Genomic DNA, 21,799 nt, shown 5'->3' on the forward strand with positions numbered 1-21,799 from the left:
TGCGCAGTTCGCCACCTGAATCTGACCTCCTCCCTGAGATCACCGCCCCCGTGTAGTCTATTAATGACATGGTTATCTAGGGGGGGTTATAGGCTGGTGGGCACCCAGAGCAGCCGTAGGTAAGTGTAGTCACACCGTAGTGACGCTAGGCCGCAGGGAGGGCATGTAGTAGCCGGGGGCTCGGAGGACGGGGTCATAGACTCTCTGCCATTACAATTCTGGAGCTGATATTAACCATTTCTTACTGCAAACAGACCATTCTGTGCATGACCTGGATTTTCTCTCTCTTTTCTCTCCTGTCGTTACTCTTTGTCGTCGTCCCCTTCCTACATCTGGCCGTGTTTTCCTGATGTGCTTCCTCTCGTCTTTCGCTAAATAACCTCATAACGTTTCTGGCACCGTCTCCTTTCTGTCCCCCCCCCCCCCCCTGGTCTGATGCCTTCTCCTCACCACCCTCCTGTCTGTGCCACTCTCCCTTCTGCTTGCTAGTCATTGCTTGTGCCAGGGAAAGGTACCGGTCGGCATGGACGGCGCGGAAGTGCCATAGGCATAGGAACCATAGAAGAGGTGGATGTTTTCTCCTGCTTTGCATGATGAGGTTACTGGTCCGGCCGGGGGATGGGGTGGGATTTCTAATGGGATAATGGTGATACACGTCAGGAAGTGTGTTATGTTGTGTGTACTGTATACAGTGTCCTGGGTAACCTCCGTCATGCTAGAATGCTGGGACTTGTGGTTCTACACCCGCTAGCGAGCCACAGCTGACATAGACACACATATGAGGGTGGTGCAATAAGTAAAGTAATAGACCTCTCACGCGTGTAATGTTCTCCATGTCAGTCTAATTCCCCGCCAGGCCAGAGCTGGTAGACCGCCGCTTCCCCTCACGGCCATTACACTGCGCCTCATATCGGTCACACGGTCCCAGCACCAGGTGTAAGATGGTGGGATATATATATAGATTTATATCCGTTTCTGCTGGTGGTGGCGTGTATATAGGGTGTATTACTTGGTTCCTAATTTGGGTCTCACAACATGTAAATTGGCATATTCATTATATTACAGTTCCCTCTGTACGCCGAGTCCCCCGTAGTCACATGACGTGCGCTCGGTGAGGCTGAGGCCCAGTGACCGTACTATGGGGGTAATTCAGATCTGATCGCAGTAGGAAATTTGTTAGCAGTTGGGCAAAACCATGTGCACTGCAGGGGGGGCAGATGTAACATGTGCAGTGCAGGTGGGGCAGATGTAACATGTGCAGAGAGAGTTAGATGTGGGTGGGTTATATTGTTTCTGTGCAGGGTAAATACTGGCTGCTTTATTTTTACACTGCAATTTAGATTTCAGTTTGAACACACCCCACCCAAATGTAACTCTCTCTGCACATGTTACATCTGCCCCACCTGCAGTGCACATGGTTTTGCCCATCTGCTAACATATTTGCTGCTACGATCAACTCTGAATTAGGCCCTCTATACACAGGTCTCTCCATACACTGCGCACATGGCAGTATAAGATATATATATATATATATATATATATATACACACACACACACTCCCGTAGGGGTGCACAGCCCATAGTAATTCATAGTGCTGGGTGGGTGAGATGTCTGTTTCCAGTACATGTTAGCAGATTGCGGATCAGTAGAAAGTTGGGACAGCATGCGGCAACATGATGTCACTTTAATGCAGCAAAATATTTTCCAGTCGCTGATTGTCCCGGGGAAGAGTCCGACAAGGAAGAAGTCCGGTCCCTTCAGCTCGCGGCGCAGTAGCGCCATTGGGATAGAGAACATTCAGGAGGTCCAGGAGAAGAGGTGAGGCCCAAGCAGGTGTTTTCTATATCACCACGTCACAATAAAATATGGCGGAAACGTGCAAAATCCAGCCTTCCTCACCCCACCCTTCGCAACCCCACCCCAGCCTTTGCCACCCCAAGCCTTCTCCATCCCACCACAGCCTTCTCCATCCCGCAGCAGCCTGGTATTGGTGAAATTGTCCTTTATTATTTGAAGTAACAGCCGGCGCCAGTATTCCCCCTTTCTTTTCCATCCCAAGCCTTCTCCATCCCACCACAGCCTTCTCCATGCCAAGCCTTTTCCATCCCACCGCAGCCAAGTCAGTCTGAGCCACTAGATGCATCATTCAGTCATTACATGGCGTGGGGATATAGGGGACAGCGGTTCTCAGCCTGTGTGTGTGTGATGACCCCGTGGAAGGCTGCGGAGCGTGGTCTCTGTGCCGCGTGGTTTCAGCTCACCAGGAGTGGTCCCTGTCATGTTTTACAGAGAAAGTCCCACCGGCCCTCAGAAGACCCGGACAGTGGCCATGCCTCGCAGGAGCCCAAGTCGGAGAATTCCTCCAATCACAGTTCCCCGGAGATGCCTACCACCAGAACAGGTACAGGCCGGCGCAGGCCACCTCTCCGCCACACCGCCCCGCTGGACGCCCACTCTGGTAACCTTGTCTCGTCTTTCAGGGTGGAATCTGGTCCCAGACCAGAAGCTCATAGAGACTTCTCCCGCTCATCGTCCAGCGCCAGCAGCTTCGCCAGCGTCGTGGAAGAGAACGAGTTGCTGGACGAGGAAGACACAGGGATGGTAAGAGCGTCATCTGTAGTCATTGGGATATACTGTGTGTGTAATGATGACCCTTCCTCATGTGTTCTCTTCTTCCAGGAGAGCGTCTCCTCATCAGGAACCCCCCATAAGCGGGACTCATTCATATATAGCACCTGGCTGGAGGACAGCGCCAGCAGCGTCAGCACCGCCAGTGGGGGGAGTACATCAGGTACCTGGGGGGCTCATTACCTCTGCTCTATTCCTGTTCCCAGACACTCTGCTGTCATCTCCGTTCTCAGTAGTTGTTCCCAGTAGCACTTCTCCGTTCTCAGTAGTTGTTCCCAGTAGCCCTTCTCCGGTCTCAGTAGTTGTTCCCAGTAGCACTTCTCCGGTCTAAGTAGTTGTTCCAGTAGCCCTTCTCCGTTCTCAGTAGTTGTTCCCAGTAGACCACCTCCGTTCTCAGTAGTTGTTCCCAGTAGCCCTTCTCCGTTCTCAGTAGTTGTTCCCAGTAGCCCTTCTCCGGTCTCAGTAGTTGTTCCCAGTAGACCTTCTCCGTTCTCAGTAGTTGTTCCCAGTAGACCTTCTCCGTTCTCAGTAGTTGTTCCCAGTAGCCCTTCTCCGGTCTCAGTAGTTGTTCCCAGTTAGACCTTCTCCGTTCTCAGTAGTTGTTCCCAGTAGCACTTCTCCGGTCTCAGTGGTTGTTCCCAGCAGCACTTCTCCGTTCTCAGTAGTTGTTCCCAGTAGCACTTCTCCGTTCTCAGTAGTTGTTCCCAGTAGCCGTTCTCCGTTCTCAGTAGTTGTTCCCAGTAGCCCTTGTCCTTTCTCAGTAGTTGTTCCCAGTAGCCCTTCTCCGGTCTCAGTAGTTGTTCCCAGTAGCACTTCTCCATTCTCAGTAGTTGTTCCCAGTAGCACATCTCCGTTCTCAGTAGTTGTTCCTAGTAGCACTTCTCCGTTCTCAGTAGTCATTCCCAGTAGCACTTCTCTGTTCTCAGTAGTTGTTCCCAGTAGCACTTCTCCGTTCTCAGTAGTCATTCCCAGTAGCCCTTCTCCGGTCTCAGTAGTTGTTCCCAGTAGCCCTTCTCCGGTCTAAGTAGTTGTTCCCAGTAGCACTTCTCCCTTCTCAGTAGTTGTTCCCAGTAGCACTTCTCCGTTCTCAGTAGTCATTCCCAGTAGCACTTCTCCGTTCTCAGTAGTTGTTCCCAGTAGCACTTCTCTGTTCTCAGTAGTGGTTCCCAGCAGCACTTCTCCGTTCTCAGTAGTTGTTCCCAGTAGCACATCTCCGTTCTTTGTAGTTGTTCCCAGTAGCACTTCTCCGTTCTCAGTAGTCATTCCCAGTAGCACTTCTCCGTTCTCAGTAGTTGTTCCCAGTAGCCCTTCTCCGGTCTCAGTGGTTGTTCCCAGTAGCACTTCTCCGTTCTCAGTAGTTGTTCCCAGTAGCCCTTCTCCGTTCTCAGTAGTTGTTCCCAGTAGACCACAGTAGTTGTTCCCTGTAGCACTTCTCCGTTCTCAGTAGTTGTTCTCAGTAGCACTTCTCCGGTCTTAGTAGTTGTTCCCAGTAGACCTTCTCCGTTCTCAGTAGTTGTTCCCAGTAGACCACCTCCGTTCTCAGTAGTTTTTCCCAGTAGCACTTCTTTGTTCTCAGTAGTTGTTCCCAGTAGCACTTCTCCGTTCTCAGTAGTTGTTCCCAGTAGCCCTTCTCCGTTCTCAGTAGTTGTTCCCAGTAGCCCTTCTCCGTTCTCAGTAGTTGTTCCCAGTAGCACTTCTCCGGTCTCAGTAGTTGTTCCCAGTAGCACTTCTCCGGTCTCAGTAGTTGTTCCCAGTAGCCCTTCTCCGGTCTCAGTAGTTGTTCCCAGCAGCACTTCTCCGGTCTCAGTAGTTGTTCCTAGTAGCACTTCTCCGTTCTCAGTAGTCATTCCCAGTAGCACTTCTCCGTTCTCAGTAGTTGTTCCCAGTAGCACTTCTCCGTTCTCAGTAGTCATTCCCAGTAGCCCTTCTCCGGTCTCAGTAGTCGTTCCCAGTAGCCCTTCTCCGGTCTAAGTAGTTGTTCCCAGTAGCACTTCTCCGGTCTCAGTAGTTGTTCCCAGTAGCACATCTCCGTTATCAGTAGTTGTTCCCAGTAGCCCTTCTCCGGTCTAAGTAGTTGTTCCCAGTAGCACTTCTCCGGTCTCAGTAGTTGTTCCCAGTAGCACATCTCCGTTCTCAGTAGTTGTTCCCAGTAGCACTTCTCCCTTCTCAGTAGTTGTTCCCAGTAGCACTTCTCCGTTATCAGTAGTTGTTCCCAGTAGCACATCTCTGTTCTCAGTAGTTGTTCCCAGTAGCCCTTCTCCGTTCTCAGTAGTTGTTCCCAGTAGCACTTCTCCGGTCTCAGTAGTTGTTCCCAGTAGCACTTCTTCGTTCTCATTGTTTTTTCCCAGTAGCACTTCTCCGTTCTCAGTAGTTGTTCCCAGTAGGACTTCTCTGCTGTATTTGAGAGAGAGATGTATCAAAACTTGAGGAGATACCAACGAATCCACTCCTGTCATTTTTCAAACACAGCCTGTAACATGGCAATTGAGAGCGGTACTTTATCTCTCCAAGCTTTGATACATCTCCCCCTGAATCTGTTCCCAGTAGCCATTCCCCGGGGAGAACTGGAAACCTGCCAGTGCCTGCCTGATCCCGTTACGTTCTTCTCCGGGGTCCTCTAAGTCCTCCTCATACAGTGCAGCGGGAGGAGATACCCAGCCGGGGCTAGGGCAGATAAGGGCAGGGCTTTTACCCCATATGTAGGTGTATCTGCCCCAGGCTCCTCTCCCAGTCTGTGATGATGCCGTTATTGGGCAGACCCGTGTGACGTGACTGTAGTATGTTCCTGGTGTAATTACACGCTACATCCTATGTGCAGCAGGCGTGATGAGGTTCTCCCATGTTCTGTGATGCAGGTTTTCCGCGCTCCCCACAACCAGATGTCCGGAAATTAGGCGGAGATCCCGCTTATCCCGAGATTAAAATCCAACTGGAGGAAACAGAAGCCGGCGCTAAGAATCAGGTGAGAGGTTGTCACGCTGGCGCTGTGCCCGGCGCTGTACTAGAGACTGCACATTAATGTGACCACGTGTTGTGTCTTCTCTTCCATGTCACCCCTGTTCTGTGTGTCCTGCTCAGCACTGCTAGCCTCCCGTCAGCTGGATGTGCCTCGGTGTGTTCAGGTCAGCACTCTCTCTCCTGCTGTTATATGAAGGGTTACCCGTGTTCCCTGTATCCCGACACGTTCCGTCCTGATCTAGAGACTTCCCCAACGTCACTCCGTGTCCTTCTATATATTCCTGCCGTGTGTCACATTGTGGAGGCTCTCCTCTATCTCTCTGCTCAGAGGGTCTTATGTTCACCCCGCCGCTAGGCCTTGCACCCCGCTTCTACCCCCACTACACCCCTGACCCCCTATACACTCCGTGTCCTTCTATATATCCCTGCCGTGTGTCACATTGTGGAGGCTCTCCTCTAGTTCTCTGCTCAGAGGGTCTTATGTTCACCCCACCGCTAGGCCTTGCACCCCGCTTCTACCCCCACTACACCCCTGACCCCCTATACACTCCGTGTCCTTCTATATATCCCTGCCGTGTGTCACATTGTGGAGGCTCTCCTCTATCTCTCTGCTCAGAGGGTCTTATGTGCACCCCGCCGCTAGGCCTTGCACCCCGCTTCTACCCCCACTACACCCCTGACCCCCTATACACTCAGTGTCCTTCTATATATCCTTGCCGTGTGTCACATTGTGGAGGCTCTCCTCTATCTCTCTGCTCAGAGGGTCTTATGTTCACCCCACCGCTAGGCCTTGCACCCCGCTTCTACCCCCACTACACCCCTGACCCCCTATACACTCAGTGTCCTTCTATATATTCCTGCCGTGTGTCACATTGTGGAGGCTCTCGTCTATCTCTCTGCTCAGAGGGTCTTATGTTCACCCCGCCGCTAGGCCTTGCACCCCGCTTCTACTCCCACTACACCCCTGACCCCCTATACACTCCGTGTCCTTCTATATATTCCTGCCGTGTGTCACATTGTGGAGGCTCTCCTCTATCTCTCTGCTCAGAGGGTGTTATGTGCACCCCGCTTCTACCCCCGCAACTCCCCCTGACCCCCTATACACTTACTACCCCCCGATCCTCGCTGCATTCTACCCCCGCTACTCCTCCTGACCCCCTATACACTCAAACCACCCCGCTACTCCCCCCTTGACCCCAATACACTCAGTGCCCCCGCTACTCCCCCCCTGACCCTTGCTGCACTCTACCCCCGCTACTCCCCATGACCACCTATACACTCAGTGCCCCCGCTACTCCACCTGACCCCTATACACTCGGTGCCCCGGCTAGTCCCCCTGACCCTCGCCTGCACTCTACCCCCACTGCTCCCCCTGACCCCCTATACACTCACTACCCCCTGCTACTCCCCCTGTCCCCTATAAGCTCACTACCCACGCTACTTATCCTGACCACCTATACACTCAGTCCCCCCCCGCTACTCCCCCCTGACCCTCGCTGCACTCTACCCCCACTACTCCCCCTGACCCTCTATACACTCACTACCCCCCGCTACTCCCCCTGACCCCCTATACACTCAGTGCCCCCGCTACTCCCCCTGACCCTCGCTGCACTCTACCCCCACTACTCCCCCTGACCCCAATACACTCACTCCCTCTGCTACTACCCCTGGCCCCTACACACTCACTCCCTCTGCTACTCCCCCTGGCCCCTACACACTCACTCCCTCTGCTACTCCCCCTGGCCCCTACACACTCACTATGCCCGCTATTCCCCCTGACCCTCTATACACTCACTACTCCCCCTGACCCTCGCTGCACTCTACCCCCGCTACTCCCCCTGACCCTCGCTGCACTCTACCCCCACTACTCCCCCTGACCCTCGCTGCACTCTACCCCCACTACTCCCCCTGACCCCCTATACACTCACTACCCCCGCTACTCCCCCTGACCCTCGCTGCACTCTACCCTCACTACTCCCCCTGACCCCCTATACACTCACTACACCCGCTACTCCCCCGACCCTCTATACATTCACTACCCCCCGCTACTCCACCCTGACCCTCGCTGCACTCTACCCCCGCTACTCCCCCTGACCCTCTATACACTCACTACCCCCCGCTACTCCCCCTGACCCTCGCTGCACTCTACCCTCACTACTCCCCCTGACCCCCTATACACTCACTACACCCGCTACTCCCCCTGACCCTCTATACATTCACTACCCCCCGCTACTCCACCCTGACCCTCGCTGCACTCTACCCCCGCTACTCCCCCTGACCCTCTATACACTCACTACCCCCCGCTACTCCCCCTGACCCTCTATACACTCACTACCCCCCGCTACTCCCCCCTGACCCTCGCTGCACTCTACCCCCACTACTCCCCCTGACCCTCTATACACTCTCTACCCCCCGCTACTCCCCCCTGACCCTCGCTGCACTCTACCCCCACTACTCCCCCTGCCCTGACCCTCTATACACTCACTACCCCCCGCTACTCCCCCTGACCCTCTATACACTCACTACCCCCCCGCTACTCCCCCTGACCCTCTATACACTCACTACCCCCCGCTACTCCCCCTGACCCTCTATACACTCACTACCCCCAGCTACTCCCCCCTGACCCTCGCTGCACTCTACCCCCACTACTCCCCCTGACCCTATATACACTCACTACCCCCCGCTACTCCCCCTGACCCTCTATAGACTCACTACCCCCCGCTACTCCCCCTGACCCTCTATACACTCAGTGCCCCCGCTACTCCTCCTGACCCCTGCTACTACCCTTGACCCCCTATACACTCAGTGCCCCCGCTACTCCACCCCTGACCCTCGCTGCACTCTACCCCCACTACTCCCCCTGACCCCAATACACTCACTCCCTCTGCTACTCCCCCTGGCCCCTACACACTCACTATGCCCGCTACTCCCCCTGACCCTCGCTGCACTCTACCCCCGCAACTCCCTAATACCCCCTATACACTCAGACCCCCCCGCTACTCCCCCCTGACCCTCGCTGCACTCTACCCCCACTACTCCCCCTGACCCCCTATACACTCACTACACCCGCTACTCCCCCTGACCACCTATACACTCACTACTCCCAGCTACTCCCCCTGACCCCCTATACACTCAGTGCCCCCGCTACTCCCCCCTGACCCTCGCTGCACTCTACCCCCGTTACCCCCCATAACCCCCTATACACTCAGTGCCCCCGCTACTCCCCCCTGACCCTCTTTACACTCACTACTCCCCCCCAGCCCTCGCTGCACTCTACCCCCACTGCTCCCCCTGAGCCACTGTACACTCACTACCCCCCCGCTACTCCCCCTAACCCCCTATACACTCACTACCCCCGCTACTCCCCCCATGACCCTCGCTGCACTCTACCCCCACTACTCCCCGAGCCACTGTACACTCACTACCCCTCGCTACTCCCTCTGACCCCCTATAACTCAGTGCTCCCGCTACTCCCCCCTGACCCTCGCTGCACTCTACCCCCACTACTCCCCGTGAGCCACTGTACACTCACTACCCCTCGCTACTCCCTCTGACCCCCTACACACTCAGTGCCCCCGCTACTCCCCCCTGACCCTCGCTGCACTCTACCCCCCGCTACTCCCTCTGACCCCATATACACTCACTACTCCCCCCCCCCCCGACCCCTATACACTCGCTCCCTCTGCTACTCCCCCTGACCCTCTATACACTCACTACCCCCCGCTACTCCCCCTGACCCCCTATACACTCAGTGCCCCCGCTACTCCCCCCTGACCCTCGCTGCACTTTACCCCCACTACTCCTTCTCCTGACCCCAATACACTCACTCCCTCTGCTACTTCCCCTGACCCCCTATACAGTACCCTCGCTGCACTCTACCCCCGCTACTCCCCCTATACACTCACTACTCCCCGCTACTACCCCCATGACCCTCGCTGCACTCTACCCCCACTACTCCCCGAGGCACTGTACACTCAATACCCCCCGCTACTCCCTCTGACCCCCTATAACTCTATAACTCAGTGCTCCCGCTACTCCCCCCTGACCCTCGCTGCACTCTACCCCCACTACTCCCCCTGAGCCACTGTACACTCACTACCCCCCGCTACTCCCTCTGACCCCCTATACACTCAGTGCCCCCGCTACTCCCCCTGACCCTCGCTGCACTCTACCCCCACTACTCCCCCTGACCCCAATACACTCACTCCCTCTGCTACTCCCCCTGGCCCCTACACACTCACTCCCTCTGCTACTCCCCCTGGCCCCTACACACTCACTATGCCCGCTACTCCCCCTGACCCTCTATACACTCACTACTCCCCCTGACCCTCGCTGCACTCTACCCCCGCTACTCCCCCTGACCCTCGCTGCACTCTACCCCCACTACTCCCCCTGACCCTCGCTGCACTCTACCCCCACTACTCCCCCTGACCCCCTATACACTCACTACCCCCGCTACTCCCCCTGACCCTCGCTGCACTCTACCCTCACTACTCCCCCTGACCCCCTATACACTCACTACACCCGCTACTCCCCCTGACCCTCTATACATTCACTACCCCCCGCTACTCCACCCTGACCCTCGCTGCACTCTACCCCCGCTACTCCCCCTGACCCTCTATACACTCACTACCCCCCGCTACTCCCCCTGACCCTCGCTGCACTCTACCCTCACTACTCCCCCTGACCCCCTATACACTCACTACACCCGCTACTCCCCCTGACCCTCTATACATTCACTACCCCCCGCTACTCCACCCTGACCCTCGCTGCACTCTACCCCCGCTACTCCCCCTGACCCTCTATACACTCACTACCCCCCGCTACTCCCCCTGACCCTCTATACACTCACTACCCCCCGCTACTCCCCCCTGACCCTCGCTGCACTCTACCCCCACTACTCCCCCTGACCCTCTATACACTCACTACCCCCCGCTACTCCCCCCTGACCCTCGCTGCACTCTACCCCCACTACTCCCCCTGCCCTGACCCTCTATACACTCACTACCCCCCGCTACTCCCCCTGACCCTCTATACACTCACTACCCCCCGCTACTCCCCCTGACCCTCTATACACTCACTACCCCCCGCTACTCCCCCTGACCCTCTATACACTCACTACCCCCAGCTACTCCCCCCTGACCCTCGCTGCACTCTACCCCCACTACTCCTCCTGACCCTATATACACTCACTACCCCCCGCTACTCCCCCTGACCCTCTATAGACTCACTACCCCCCGCTACTACCCCTGACCCTCTATACACTCAGTGCCCCCGCTACTCCTCCTGACCCCTGCTACTACCCTTGACCCCCTATACACTCAGTGCCCCCGCTACTCCACCCCTGACCCTCGCTGCACTCTACCCCCACTACTCCCCCTGACCCCAATACACTCACTCCCTCTGCTACTCCCCCTGGCCCCTACACACTCACTATGCCCGCTACTCCCCCTGACCCTCGCTGCACTCTACCCCCGCAACTCCCTAATACCCCCTATACACTCAGACCCCCCCGCTACTCCCCCCTGACCCTCGCTGCACTCTACCCCCACTACTCCCCCTGACCCCCTATACACTCACTACACCCGCTACTCCCCCTGACCACCTATACACTCACTACTCCCAGCTACTCCCCCTGACCCCCTATACACTCAGTGCCCCCGCTACTCCCCCCTGACCCTCGCTGCACTCTACCCCCGTTACCCCCCATAACCCCCTATACACTCAGTGCCCCCGCTACTCCCCCCTGACCCTCGCTGCACTCTACCCCCGTTACCCCCCATAACCCCCTATACACTCAGTGCCCCCGCTACTCCCCCCTGACCCTCTTTACACTCACTACTCCCCCCCAGCCCTCGCTGCACTCTACCCCCACTGCTCCCCCTGAGCCACTGTACACTCACTACCCCCCGCTACTCCCCCTAACCCCCTATACACTCACTACCCCCGCTACTCCCCCCATGAGCCTCGCTGCACTCTACCCCCACTACTCCCCGAGCCACTGTACACTCACTACCCCTCGCTACTCCCTCTGACCCCCTATAACTCAGTGCTCCCGCTACTCCCCCCTGACCCTCGCTGCACTCTACCCCCACTACTCCCCGTGAGCCACTGTACACTCACTACCCCTCGCTACTCCCTCTGACCCCCTACACACTCAGTGCCCCCGCTACTCCCCCCTGACCCTCGCTGCACTCTACCCCCGCTACTCCCTCTGACCCCATATACACTCACTACTCCCCCCCCCCCCGACCCCTATACACTCGCTCCCTCTGCTACTCCCCCTGACCCTCTATACACTCACTACCCCCCGCTACTCCCCCTGTCCCCCTATACACTCAGTGCCCCCGCTACTCCCCCCTGACCCTCGCTGCACTTTACCCCCACTACTCCTTCTCCTGACCCCAATACACTCACTCCCTCTGCTACTTCCCCTGACCCCCTATACAGTACCCTCGCTGCACTCTACCCCCGCTACTCCCCCTATACACTCACTACTCCCCGCTACTACCCCCATGACCCTCGCTGCACTCTACCCCCACTACTCCCCGAGGCACTGTACACTCAATACCCCCCGCTACTCCCTCTGACCCCCTATAACTCTATAACTCAGTGCTCCCGCTACTCCCCCCTGACCCTCGCTGCACTCTACCCTCACTACTCCCCCTGAGCCACTGTACACTCACTACCCCCCGCTACTCCCTCTGACCCCCTATACACTCAGTGCTCCCGCTACTCCCCCCTGACCCTCGCTGCACTCTACCCCCGCTACTCCACCTGACCCCCTATACACTCACTACTCCCCCCGACCCTCGCTGCACTCTACCCCCGCTACTCCCCGACCCCCTATACACTCACTACTCCCCCCCAACCCTCGCTGCACTCTACACCCGCTACTCCCCCTGACCCCCTATACACTCAGTGCCCCCGCTACTCCCCCCCCCGACCCTCATTGCACTTTAGCCCCACTACTCCTCCTGACCCCCTAGGCCAGTGGTCTCCAACCTTAATTGGGGTATGAGCTACTTTCGGAAAATAAAACCTCTGAAGGAGATACCCCCTCCCCCCAATACGCGTGCGGTCCTGCGAAAGTGGGTGTGACCTCACAACTACAAGTAATGCCCCCCACCCCACGTAGTGCCAGATACACAAATAATGCTCCTCAGCAGTGCCAGATACACAAATAATGCCCCCTCCCGTAGTGTCCGATACAGTGCCCCACACAGTGCTAACCCTTGCTGGCTTCTTCTACTGCCGCCGGTGCTACTCTTCCTGTATGAGGGACGGAAGGGGAGAAGAGTGCAGCGCGCGCTTCTCCTGTGAAGTCCGGAGAGCGGCTGCGGTGAGGGTGACACAGTCTCCGGCGGCGGCAGGCATTTAAAATATGGTTCCGGTAAGTGAGCCAATCAAAACTCAGCAGCCAATCAGGTGCTCTGTGAGCTACCGAAAGTACTACGGCGAGCTACCGGTTGGAGATCACTGCCCTAGACACTCACTCCCTCTGCTACTCCCCCTGACCCACTATGCACTCACTCCCTCTGCTACTCCCCCTGACCCCCTATACACTCAGTGCCTCCGCTACTCCTCCTGAATCCCTATGCACTCACTCCCTCCCGCTGCTACTCCCCCTGACCCCCTATGCACTCACTCCCGCTGCTACTCCCCCTGACCCCCTATGCACTCACTCCCTCTGTTACTCCCCCTGACCCCCTATGCACTCACTCCCTCTGCTACTCCTCCTGCCCCCCTAGACACTCACTCTCTCTGCTACTCCCCCTGACCCCCTAGACACTCACTTCCTCTGGTACTCCCCCTGACCCCCTAGACACTCACTCCCTCTGGTACTCCTCCTGACCCCCTAGACACTCACTCCCTCTGCTACTCCCCCTGACCCCCTATGCACTCACTCCCTCTGCTACTCCCCCTGACCCTCGCTGCACTCTACCCCCGCTACTCCTCCTGACCTCCTATACACTCATTAACCCCCGCTACTCCTCCTGACCCTCACTGCACTCTACCCGCTCTACACCTCCTGACCCCAGCTGCACTCTACCCGCTCTACACCTCCTGACCCCCTATGCACTCACTACCCCCCGCTACTCCCCCCCTGACCCTCGCTGACTCTATCCCAACTACTCCGCCTGACCCCCTATACACTCACTACCCCCAGCTATTCCCCCCCCCGACGCTCGCTGCACTCACTCCCTCTGCTACTCCTCCTGCCCCCCCCTAGACACTCACTCCCTCTGCTACTCCCCCTGATCCCCTAGACACTCACTCCCGCTGCTACTCCCCCTGACCCCCTAGACACTCACTCCCGCTGCTACTCCCCCTGACCCCCTAGACACTCACTCCCTCTGCTACTCCCCCTGACCCCCTAGACACTCACTTCCTCTGCTACTCCTCCTGACGCCCTAGACACTCACTCCCTCTGCTACTCCCCCTGACCCCCTAGACACTCACTCCCTCTGCTACTCCCCCTTACCTCCTGGACACTCACTCCCTCTGCTACTCCTCCTGACGCCCTAGACACTCACTCCCTCTGCTACTCCTCCTGACCCCCCTAGACACTCCCTCCCTCTGCTACTCCTCCTGATCCCCTAGACACTCACTCCCGCTGCTACTCCTCCTGACCCCCCTAGACACTCCCTCCCTCTGCTACTCCTCCTGATCCCCTAGACACTCACTCCCGCTGCTACTCCCCCTGACCCCCTAGACACTCACTTCCTCTGCTACTCCTCCTGACGCCCTAGACACTCACTCCCTCTGCTACTCCCCCTGACCCCCTAGACACTCACTCCCTCTGCTACTCCCCCTTACCTCCTAGACACTCACTCCCTCTGCTACTCCTCCTGACGCCCTAGACACTCACTCCCTCTGCTACTCCTCCTGACCCCCCTAGACACTCACTCCCTCTGCTACTCCTCCTGACCCCCCTAGACACTCACTCCGTCTAGTACTCCTCCTGACCCCCTAGACACTCACTCCCTCTGCTACTCCCCCTGACCCCCTATGTACTCACTCCCTCTGCTACTCCTCCTGCCCCCCTAGACACTCACTCTCTCTGCTACTCCCCCTGACCCCTAGACACTCACTCCCTCTGCTACTCCTCCTGCCCCCCTAGACACTCACTCCCTCTGCTACTCCCCCTGACCCCCTATGCACTCACTACCTCTGCTGCTACTCCTCCTGCCCCCCTAGACACTCACTCTCTCTGCTACTCCCCCTGACCCCCTAGACACTCACTCCCTCTGCTACTCCCCCTGACCCCCTATGCACTCACTACCTCTGCTACTCCTCCTGCCCCCCTAGACACTCACTCTCTCTGCTACTCCCCCTGACCCCCTAGACACTCCCTCCCTCTGCTACTCCTCCTGATCCCCTAGACACTCACTCCCGCTGCTACTCCCCCTGACCCCCTAGACACTCACTCCCTCTGCTACTCCCCCTGAACCCCTAGACACTCACTTCCTCTGCTACTCCTCCTGACGCCCTAGACACTCACTCCCTCTGCTACTCCCCCTGACCCCCTAGACACTCCCTCCCTCTGCTACTCCTCCTGATCCCCTAGACACTCACTCCCGCTGCTACTCCCCCTGACCCCCTAGACACTCACTCCCTCTGCTACTCCCCCTGAACCCCTAGACACTCACTTCCTCTGCTACTCCTCCTGACGCCCTAGACACTCACTCCCTCTGCTACTCCCCCTGACCCCCTAGACACTCACTCCCTCTGCTACTCCCCCTTACCTCCTAGACACTCACTCTCTCTGCTACTCCTCCTGACGCCCTAGACACTCACTCCCTCTGCTACTCCTCCTGACCCCCCTAGACACTCACTCCCTTTGCTACTCCTCCTGACCCCCCTAGACACTCACTCCGTCTAGTACTCCTCCTGACCCCCTAGACACTCACTCCCTCTGCTACTCCCCCTGACCCCCTATGTACTCACTCCCTCTGCTACTCCTCCTGCCTCCCTAGACACTCACTCTCTCTGCTACTCCCCCTGACCCCTAGACACTCACTCTCTCTGCTACTCCTCCTGCCCCCCTAGACACTCACTCCCTCTGCTACTCCCCCTGACCCCCTATGCACTCACTACCTCTGCTGCTACTCCTCCTGCCCCCCTAGACACTCACTCTCTCTGCTACTCCCCCTGACCCCCTAGACACTCACTACCTCTGCTACTCCCCCTGACCCCCTATGCACTCAATACCTCTGCTACTCCCCCTGCCCCCCTAGACACTCACTCTCTCTGCTACTCCCCCTGACCCCCTAGACACTCACTTCCTCTGGTACTCCCCCTGACCCCCTAGACACTCACTCCCTCTGCTACTCCCCCTGACCCCCTATGCACTCACTCCCGCTGCTACTCCCCCTGAACCCCTATGCACTCACTCCCTCTGCTACTCCCCCTGACCCTCACTGCACTCTACCCCCGCTACTCCTCCTGACCTCCTATACACTCATTAACCCCCGCTACTCCTCCTGACCCTCTAGACACTCTCTGCTACTCCCCCTGACCCCCTAGACACTCACTCTCTGCTACTCCCCCTGACCCCCTAGACACTCACTCTCTCTGCTACTCCCCCTGACCCCCTAGACACTCACTCTCTGCTACTCCCCCTGACCCCCTAGACACTCACTCTCTCTGCTACTCCCCCTGACCCCCTAGACACTCACTCCCTCTGCTACTCCTCCTGACCCCCTAGATACTCACTCCCTCTGCTACTCCTCCTAACTCCCTAGACACTCACTCCCTCTGCTACTCCTCCTGACCCCCTGGACACTCACTCTCTCCCATTACTCATCCTCTGTCCCCTGCCACACTAACTCGCCCAGCTGCTCATCCTCTGATTTCCGCTACACTCACCCCCTCCCCGGTCCTCCACTGATGCCCACCCTCCCGCTACATGTACTAGTTTCTGCCCCGGGCCATTATTCCGATCAGGGGTCACCCGGTAAGTGTCTGTGTTCCTAGTAAAGGGCAGTTCTACCCCCAGACATCTTGGCATTGGCTTTCTGCCACGGCCGCAGCTCAGAGCGAGATTAGGAGACCTCAATATACCTGTATTATATTTCATGGTAACCTGCTCTGTGTCCTCCCCCAGTGCCGGCAGAGAAGGCAGAACCTGAGGGATTTGCGCCAAACTCCAGTCTTTGATTCAGCGGAATGTGACTGATTCAGCTGCGGTCCCGGCCTCCTGACTTATCGCTTGTGAGCGACGCTGCGACCAGAGCCTCTGCCGCGCTCTCTCCGTAGACTAACGCAGACTCTGCATTTCCTGTAACGCTGCTGATATACTCTGTGCTACCTTCCTACAACACGACCACGTCAGACTGCAGGGGTGGCACTTACTGACAAGACTATGAAACCGCCACAGCCACATTCTCTCGCCGTAGGTCGTACGCCTAAATGTCCTGCAGACAAGAGGTACAGGAGATGATCCGGAGGCGGAGTTGGGAACGCTGCGAGGGGTTACGACGATGTAAATACGACCCAGACACCGTGTTCCGTTTTTGTTTTTCTATCTCAGGATGTAAAAAAAAAATGCACAAGTTTTTGTTCTAATGAGCATCGTCCCCGGAAAGGGTTACTGTATGTCACGCTACAGGCGTGTCCCGTGTCATAGCACCATGTGTGCTTCTATGTACGTTACACACGTGATCATACCGCTACTTCTAGAACATGTGTGTAGGGGGAGGTTACTTTGTATCTGTATTCCTAGACCTCCGATAGTATCGACCCTTGGCGAGTGAGGGGCAGGATGACCCAACCCTCTACGACACTGCGTGCTCCGTCCCTTGCACTAGATTGTAACGGATACATTGTACGTGGCGTTCTACGGTGTACAGCTGTCGCACTGGAGCGATCGTCTCTTTGTGGCACCTGTGGGAAGTAAATGGAATGGTGCGGCGCATAACCACTGCCCCCATCATCCCTATTATCTGCAGCGGCCACGCGTTCAGCACCAAGTGAGAATCCTGCATATACCCAGCACGGTGTCATGCGGTCTGTGCGCAGGCATATTGCACTGTGGGTAAGGACATTGGTCCCACACCCGTCATTTCCCCTGTGATCTGTGTGTGCTAAGTGCACTTGTCGTGAGCATGGAGTGAGCGGAGGGAGCCAGCACGCATGCCTCATGTCTCTTTAATGGATTTGTACATTGAGCAAACAGCCCCCTCTTGTGGCGTCTTGTTGTAACGACATCATCCGCAGCCCATGTGTTTTCCAATACTGTGTATTATTAATATGTCCCCCCGTCCGTCTAAGTGTCCTCACTTCACCCGTTTCCTGTTTTGAAGGTTTGTACGTGAAGCAGAAGAGAAGGGGATCCACTATTTTTCCATGGAATAAGATAATGTCTCAGTGTCTGTGTTGTCTGTCAGTGTAAAGAAGAAATAGAATATTGTATTTATCTGAAGGAAACATTAATATAATTTGTAAAAAGGAGATTAAGAGATTTATGGTCTGAAAATGAATAAAATGATTATGTACAGTTTCATCTCTGTGACGTGACCGGTTACTACACATTGGGGGTCATTCCGAGTTGTTCGCTCGCTAGCTGCTTTTAGCAGCTTTGCACACGCTAAGCCGCCGCCTACTGGGAGTGAATCTTAGCTTATCAAAATTGCACCCTAGGGTGCTGCCTTCCCCCCTTCCCCTCCAACAGATGCTGCCCACTAGGGTACTGCCTTACCCCTTCCCCTCCACCAGATGCTCCCCCCTAGGGCACTACCTTACCCCTTCGCCACCACTAGACTCTCCCCCTAGGGCACTACCTTACCCCTTCTCCTCCAGCAGATGCTTCCCCTACAGCACTTCCTCCTATCCTCAAACACCACCAGATGCTGCCCTCTATGGCACATCCTCCTGTCCTTCCCCGCCAGTTGCTGCCCTCTGTGGCACACCCTCCTGCCCTTCCCTGCCAGATGCTGCGCTCTGTGGCACACCCTCCTGTCCTTCCCCGCCAGTTGCTGCCCTCTGTGGCACACCCTCCTGCCCTTCCCCGCCAGATGCTGCGCTCTGTGGCACACCCTCCTGTCCTTCCCCGCCAGTTGCTGCCCTCTGTGGCACACCCTCCTGTCCTTCCCTGCCAGATGCTGCCCTCTGTGCCACACCCTCCTGTCCTTCCCCGCCAGTTGCTGCCCTCTGTGGCACACCCTCCTGTCCTTCCCCGCCAGTTGCTGCTCTCTGTGGCACATCCTCCTGTCCTTCCCCGCCAGTTGCTGCCCTCTGTGGCACACCCTCCTGCCCTTCCCCGCCAGTTGCTGCGCTCTGTGGCACACCCTCCTGCCCTTCCCCGCCAGATGCTGCGCTCTATGGCACACCCTCCTGTCCTTCCCCGCCAGATGCTGCCTTCTGTGGCACATCCTCCCCCGCCAGATGCTGCCCTCTGTGGCACATCCTCCTGTCCTTCCCCACCAGATGCTGCCCTCTATGGCACAGCCTCCTGTCCTTCCCCGCCAGATGCTGCCCTCTGTGGCACATCCTCCTGTCCTTCCCCACCAGATGCTGCCCTCTGTGGCACATCCTCCTGTCCTTCCCCGCCAGATGCTGCCCTCTGTGGCACATCCTCCTGTCCTTCCCCGCCAGATGCTGCCCTCTGTGGCACACCCTCCTGTCCTTCCCCGCCAGTTGCTGCCCTCTGTGGCACACCCTCCTGCCCTTCCCCGCCAGTTGCTGCGCTCTGTGGCACACCCTCCTGCCCTTCCCCGCCAGATGCTGCGCTCTATGGCACACCCTCCTGTCCTTCCCCGCCAGATGCTGCCTTCTGTGGCACATCCTCCCCCGCCAGATGCTGCCCTCTGTGGCACATCCTCCTGTCCTTCCCCACCAGATGCTGCCCTCTATGGCACAGCCTCCTGTCCTTCCCCGCCAGATGCTGCCCTCTGTGGCACATCCTCCTGTCCTTCCCCACCAGATGCTGCCCTCTGTGGCACATCCTCCTGTCCTTCCCCGCCAGATGCTGCCCTCTGTGGCACACCCTCCTGTCCTTCCCCGCCAGTTGCTGCCCTCTGTGGCACACCCTCCTGTCCTTCCCTGCCAGATGCTGCCCTCTGTGGCACATCCTCCCCCGCCAGATGCTGCCCTCTGTGGCACATCCTCCCCCGCCAGATGCTGCCCTCTGTGGCACATCCTCCTGTCCTTGTCCTTCCCCGCCAGATGCTGCCCTCTGTGGCACATCCTCCTGTCCTTCCCCACCAGATGCTGCCCTCTATGGCACATCCTCCTGTCCTTCCCCACCAGATGCTGCCCTCTATGGCACATCCTCCTGTCCTTCCCCACCAGATGCTGCCCTCTATGGCACATCCTCCTGTCCTTCCCCACCAGATGCTGCCCTCTATGGCACATCCTCCTGTCCTTCCCCACCAGATGCTGCCCTCTATGGCACATCCTCCTGTCCTTCCCCACCAGATGCTGCCCTCTATGGCACATCCTCCTGTCCTTCCCCACCAGATGCTGCCCTCTGTGGCACATCCTCCTGTCCTTCCCCACCAGATGCTGCCCTCTATGGCACATCCTCCTGTCCTTCCCCACCAGATGCTGCGCTCTATGGCACATCCTCCTCAGTTTCTTGATGTAGTATTGAAATCCGGGAATAAAATGTAATTGCGGGACCCAGGTTTGGGCAGCACAATGATGTATGACTGTGTAAGTGGGTGGCAGTAAAGAGATTTCCATTTCCATGATAAAGGTAATAGATGGAGATGGCCAGATGGGGCTATTGTATGACTATCAGTGGCTCACTGTACAGTACAGGCATCTCCAGGTATAGACACTGGGCACTGAATGACTGCTGTGGAGCTCATAGCTGTAGACCCTAGATGGAGGTGGAGGTACTGTACGATTGTCAGTGGGTCACAGTAGAGCTATAGGAATCTCCATGGATGGAGGTGATGGATGGAGGTAGGGTTACTGTACGATTGTCAGTGGGTCACAGTAGAGCTATAGGAATCTCCATGGATGGAGGTGATGGATGGAGGTAGGGTTACTGTACGATTGTCAGTGGGTCACAGTAGAGCTATAGGAATCTCCATGGATGGAGGTGATGGATGGAGGTGGGGTTACTGTACGAGTGTCAGTGGGTCACAGTAGAGCTATAGGTATCTCCCTGGTGTGCAGTGGGAGTACTGTAGGTGAGTCAGGGCCAGTAGTAGAGCTTTGGGTATCTCCCTGGTGTGCGGTGGGAGTACTGTAGGTGGGTCGGGTCAATTAGTAGAGCAATGGGTATCTCCCTGGTGTGTGGTGGGAGTACTGTAGGTGAGTCAGGGCCAGCAATAGAGCTATGTGTACCTCCCTGGTGTGTGGTGGGAGTACTGTAGGTGGGTCACGGCCAGCAGTAGAGCTATGGGTATCTCCCTGGTGTCAGGTGGGGGTACTGTAGGTGAGTCAGGGTCAGTAGTAGAGCTATGGGTCTCTCCCTGGTGTGTGGTGGGACTACTGTAGGTGGGTCAGGGCCAGCAGTACAGCTATGGGTATCTCGCTGGTGTGTGGTGGGAGTACTGTAGGTGGGTCAGGGCCAGCAGTACAGCTATGGGTATCTCGCTGGTGTGCGGTGGGAGTACTGTAGGTGGGTCAGGGCCAGCAGTAGAGCTATGGGTATTCTCCCTGGTGTGCGGTGGGAGTACTGTAGGTGAGTCAGGGTCAGCAGTAGAGCTATGGGTATCTCGCTGGTGTGCGGTGGGAGTACTGTAGGTGAGTCAGGGTCAGTAGTAGAGCTATGGGTATCTCCCTGGTGTGCGGTGGGAGTACTGTAGGTGGGTCAGGGCCAGCAGTAGAGCTATGGGTATTCTCCCTGGTGTGCGGTGGGGGTACTGTAGGTGGGTCAGGGCCAGCAGTAGAGCTATGGGTATCTCCCCGGTGTGCGGTGGGAGTACTGTAGGTGGGTCAGGGCCAGCAGTAGAGCTATGGGTATCTCCCCGGTGTGTGGTGGGAGTACTGTAGGTGGGTCAGGGCCAGCAGTAGAGCTATGGGTATCTCCCCGGTGTGTGGTGGGAGTACTGTAGGTGGGTCAGGGCCAGCAGTAGAGCTATGGGTATCTCCCCGGTGTGCGGTGGGAGTACTGTAGGTGGGTCAGGGTCAGTAGTAGAGCTATGGGTATCTCGCTGGTGTGCGGTGGGGGTACTGTAGGTGGGTCAGGGCCAGCAGTAGAGCTATGGGTATTTTCCTTGGTGTGTGGTGGGGGTACTGTAGGTGAGTCAGAGT

General features: G+C 57.1%; 1 protein-coding gene across 1 annotated transcript in view; it reads left to right on the forward strand.

The window, feature by feature from the left end:
* The window catches only part of RAP1GAP (RAP1 GTPase activating protein), a 100,799-nt gene extending 82,704 nt beyond the window's left edge, over positions 1-18,095 (forward strand). The window contains 7 exon segments of the mRNA XM_063942048.1: positions 490-567; positions 1,710-1,819; positions 2,291-2,313; positions 2,316-2,602; positions 2,681-2,792; positions 5,485-5,591; positions 16,698-18,095. Coding sequence (XP_063798118.1) covers positions 490-567; positions 1,710-1,819; positions 2,291-2,313; positions 2,316-2,602; positions 2,681-2,792; positions 5,485-5,591; positions 16,698-16,769 — 789 coding nt within the window. The 3' untranslated portion in view covers positions 16,770-18,095.
* The last annotated feature ends 3,704 nt before the right edge of the window (positions 18,096-21,799 follow it).

This window comes from Pseudophryne corroboree, chromosome 10 (genome assembly GCF_028390025.1).
Source record: "Pseudophryne corroboree isolate aPseCor3 chromosome 10, aPseCor3.hap2, whole genome shotgun sequence".
Taxonomy (NCBI): Eukaryota; Metazoa; Chordata; class Amphibia; order Anura; family Myobatrachidae; genus Pseudophryne; species Pseudophryne corroboree.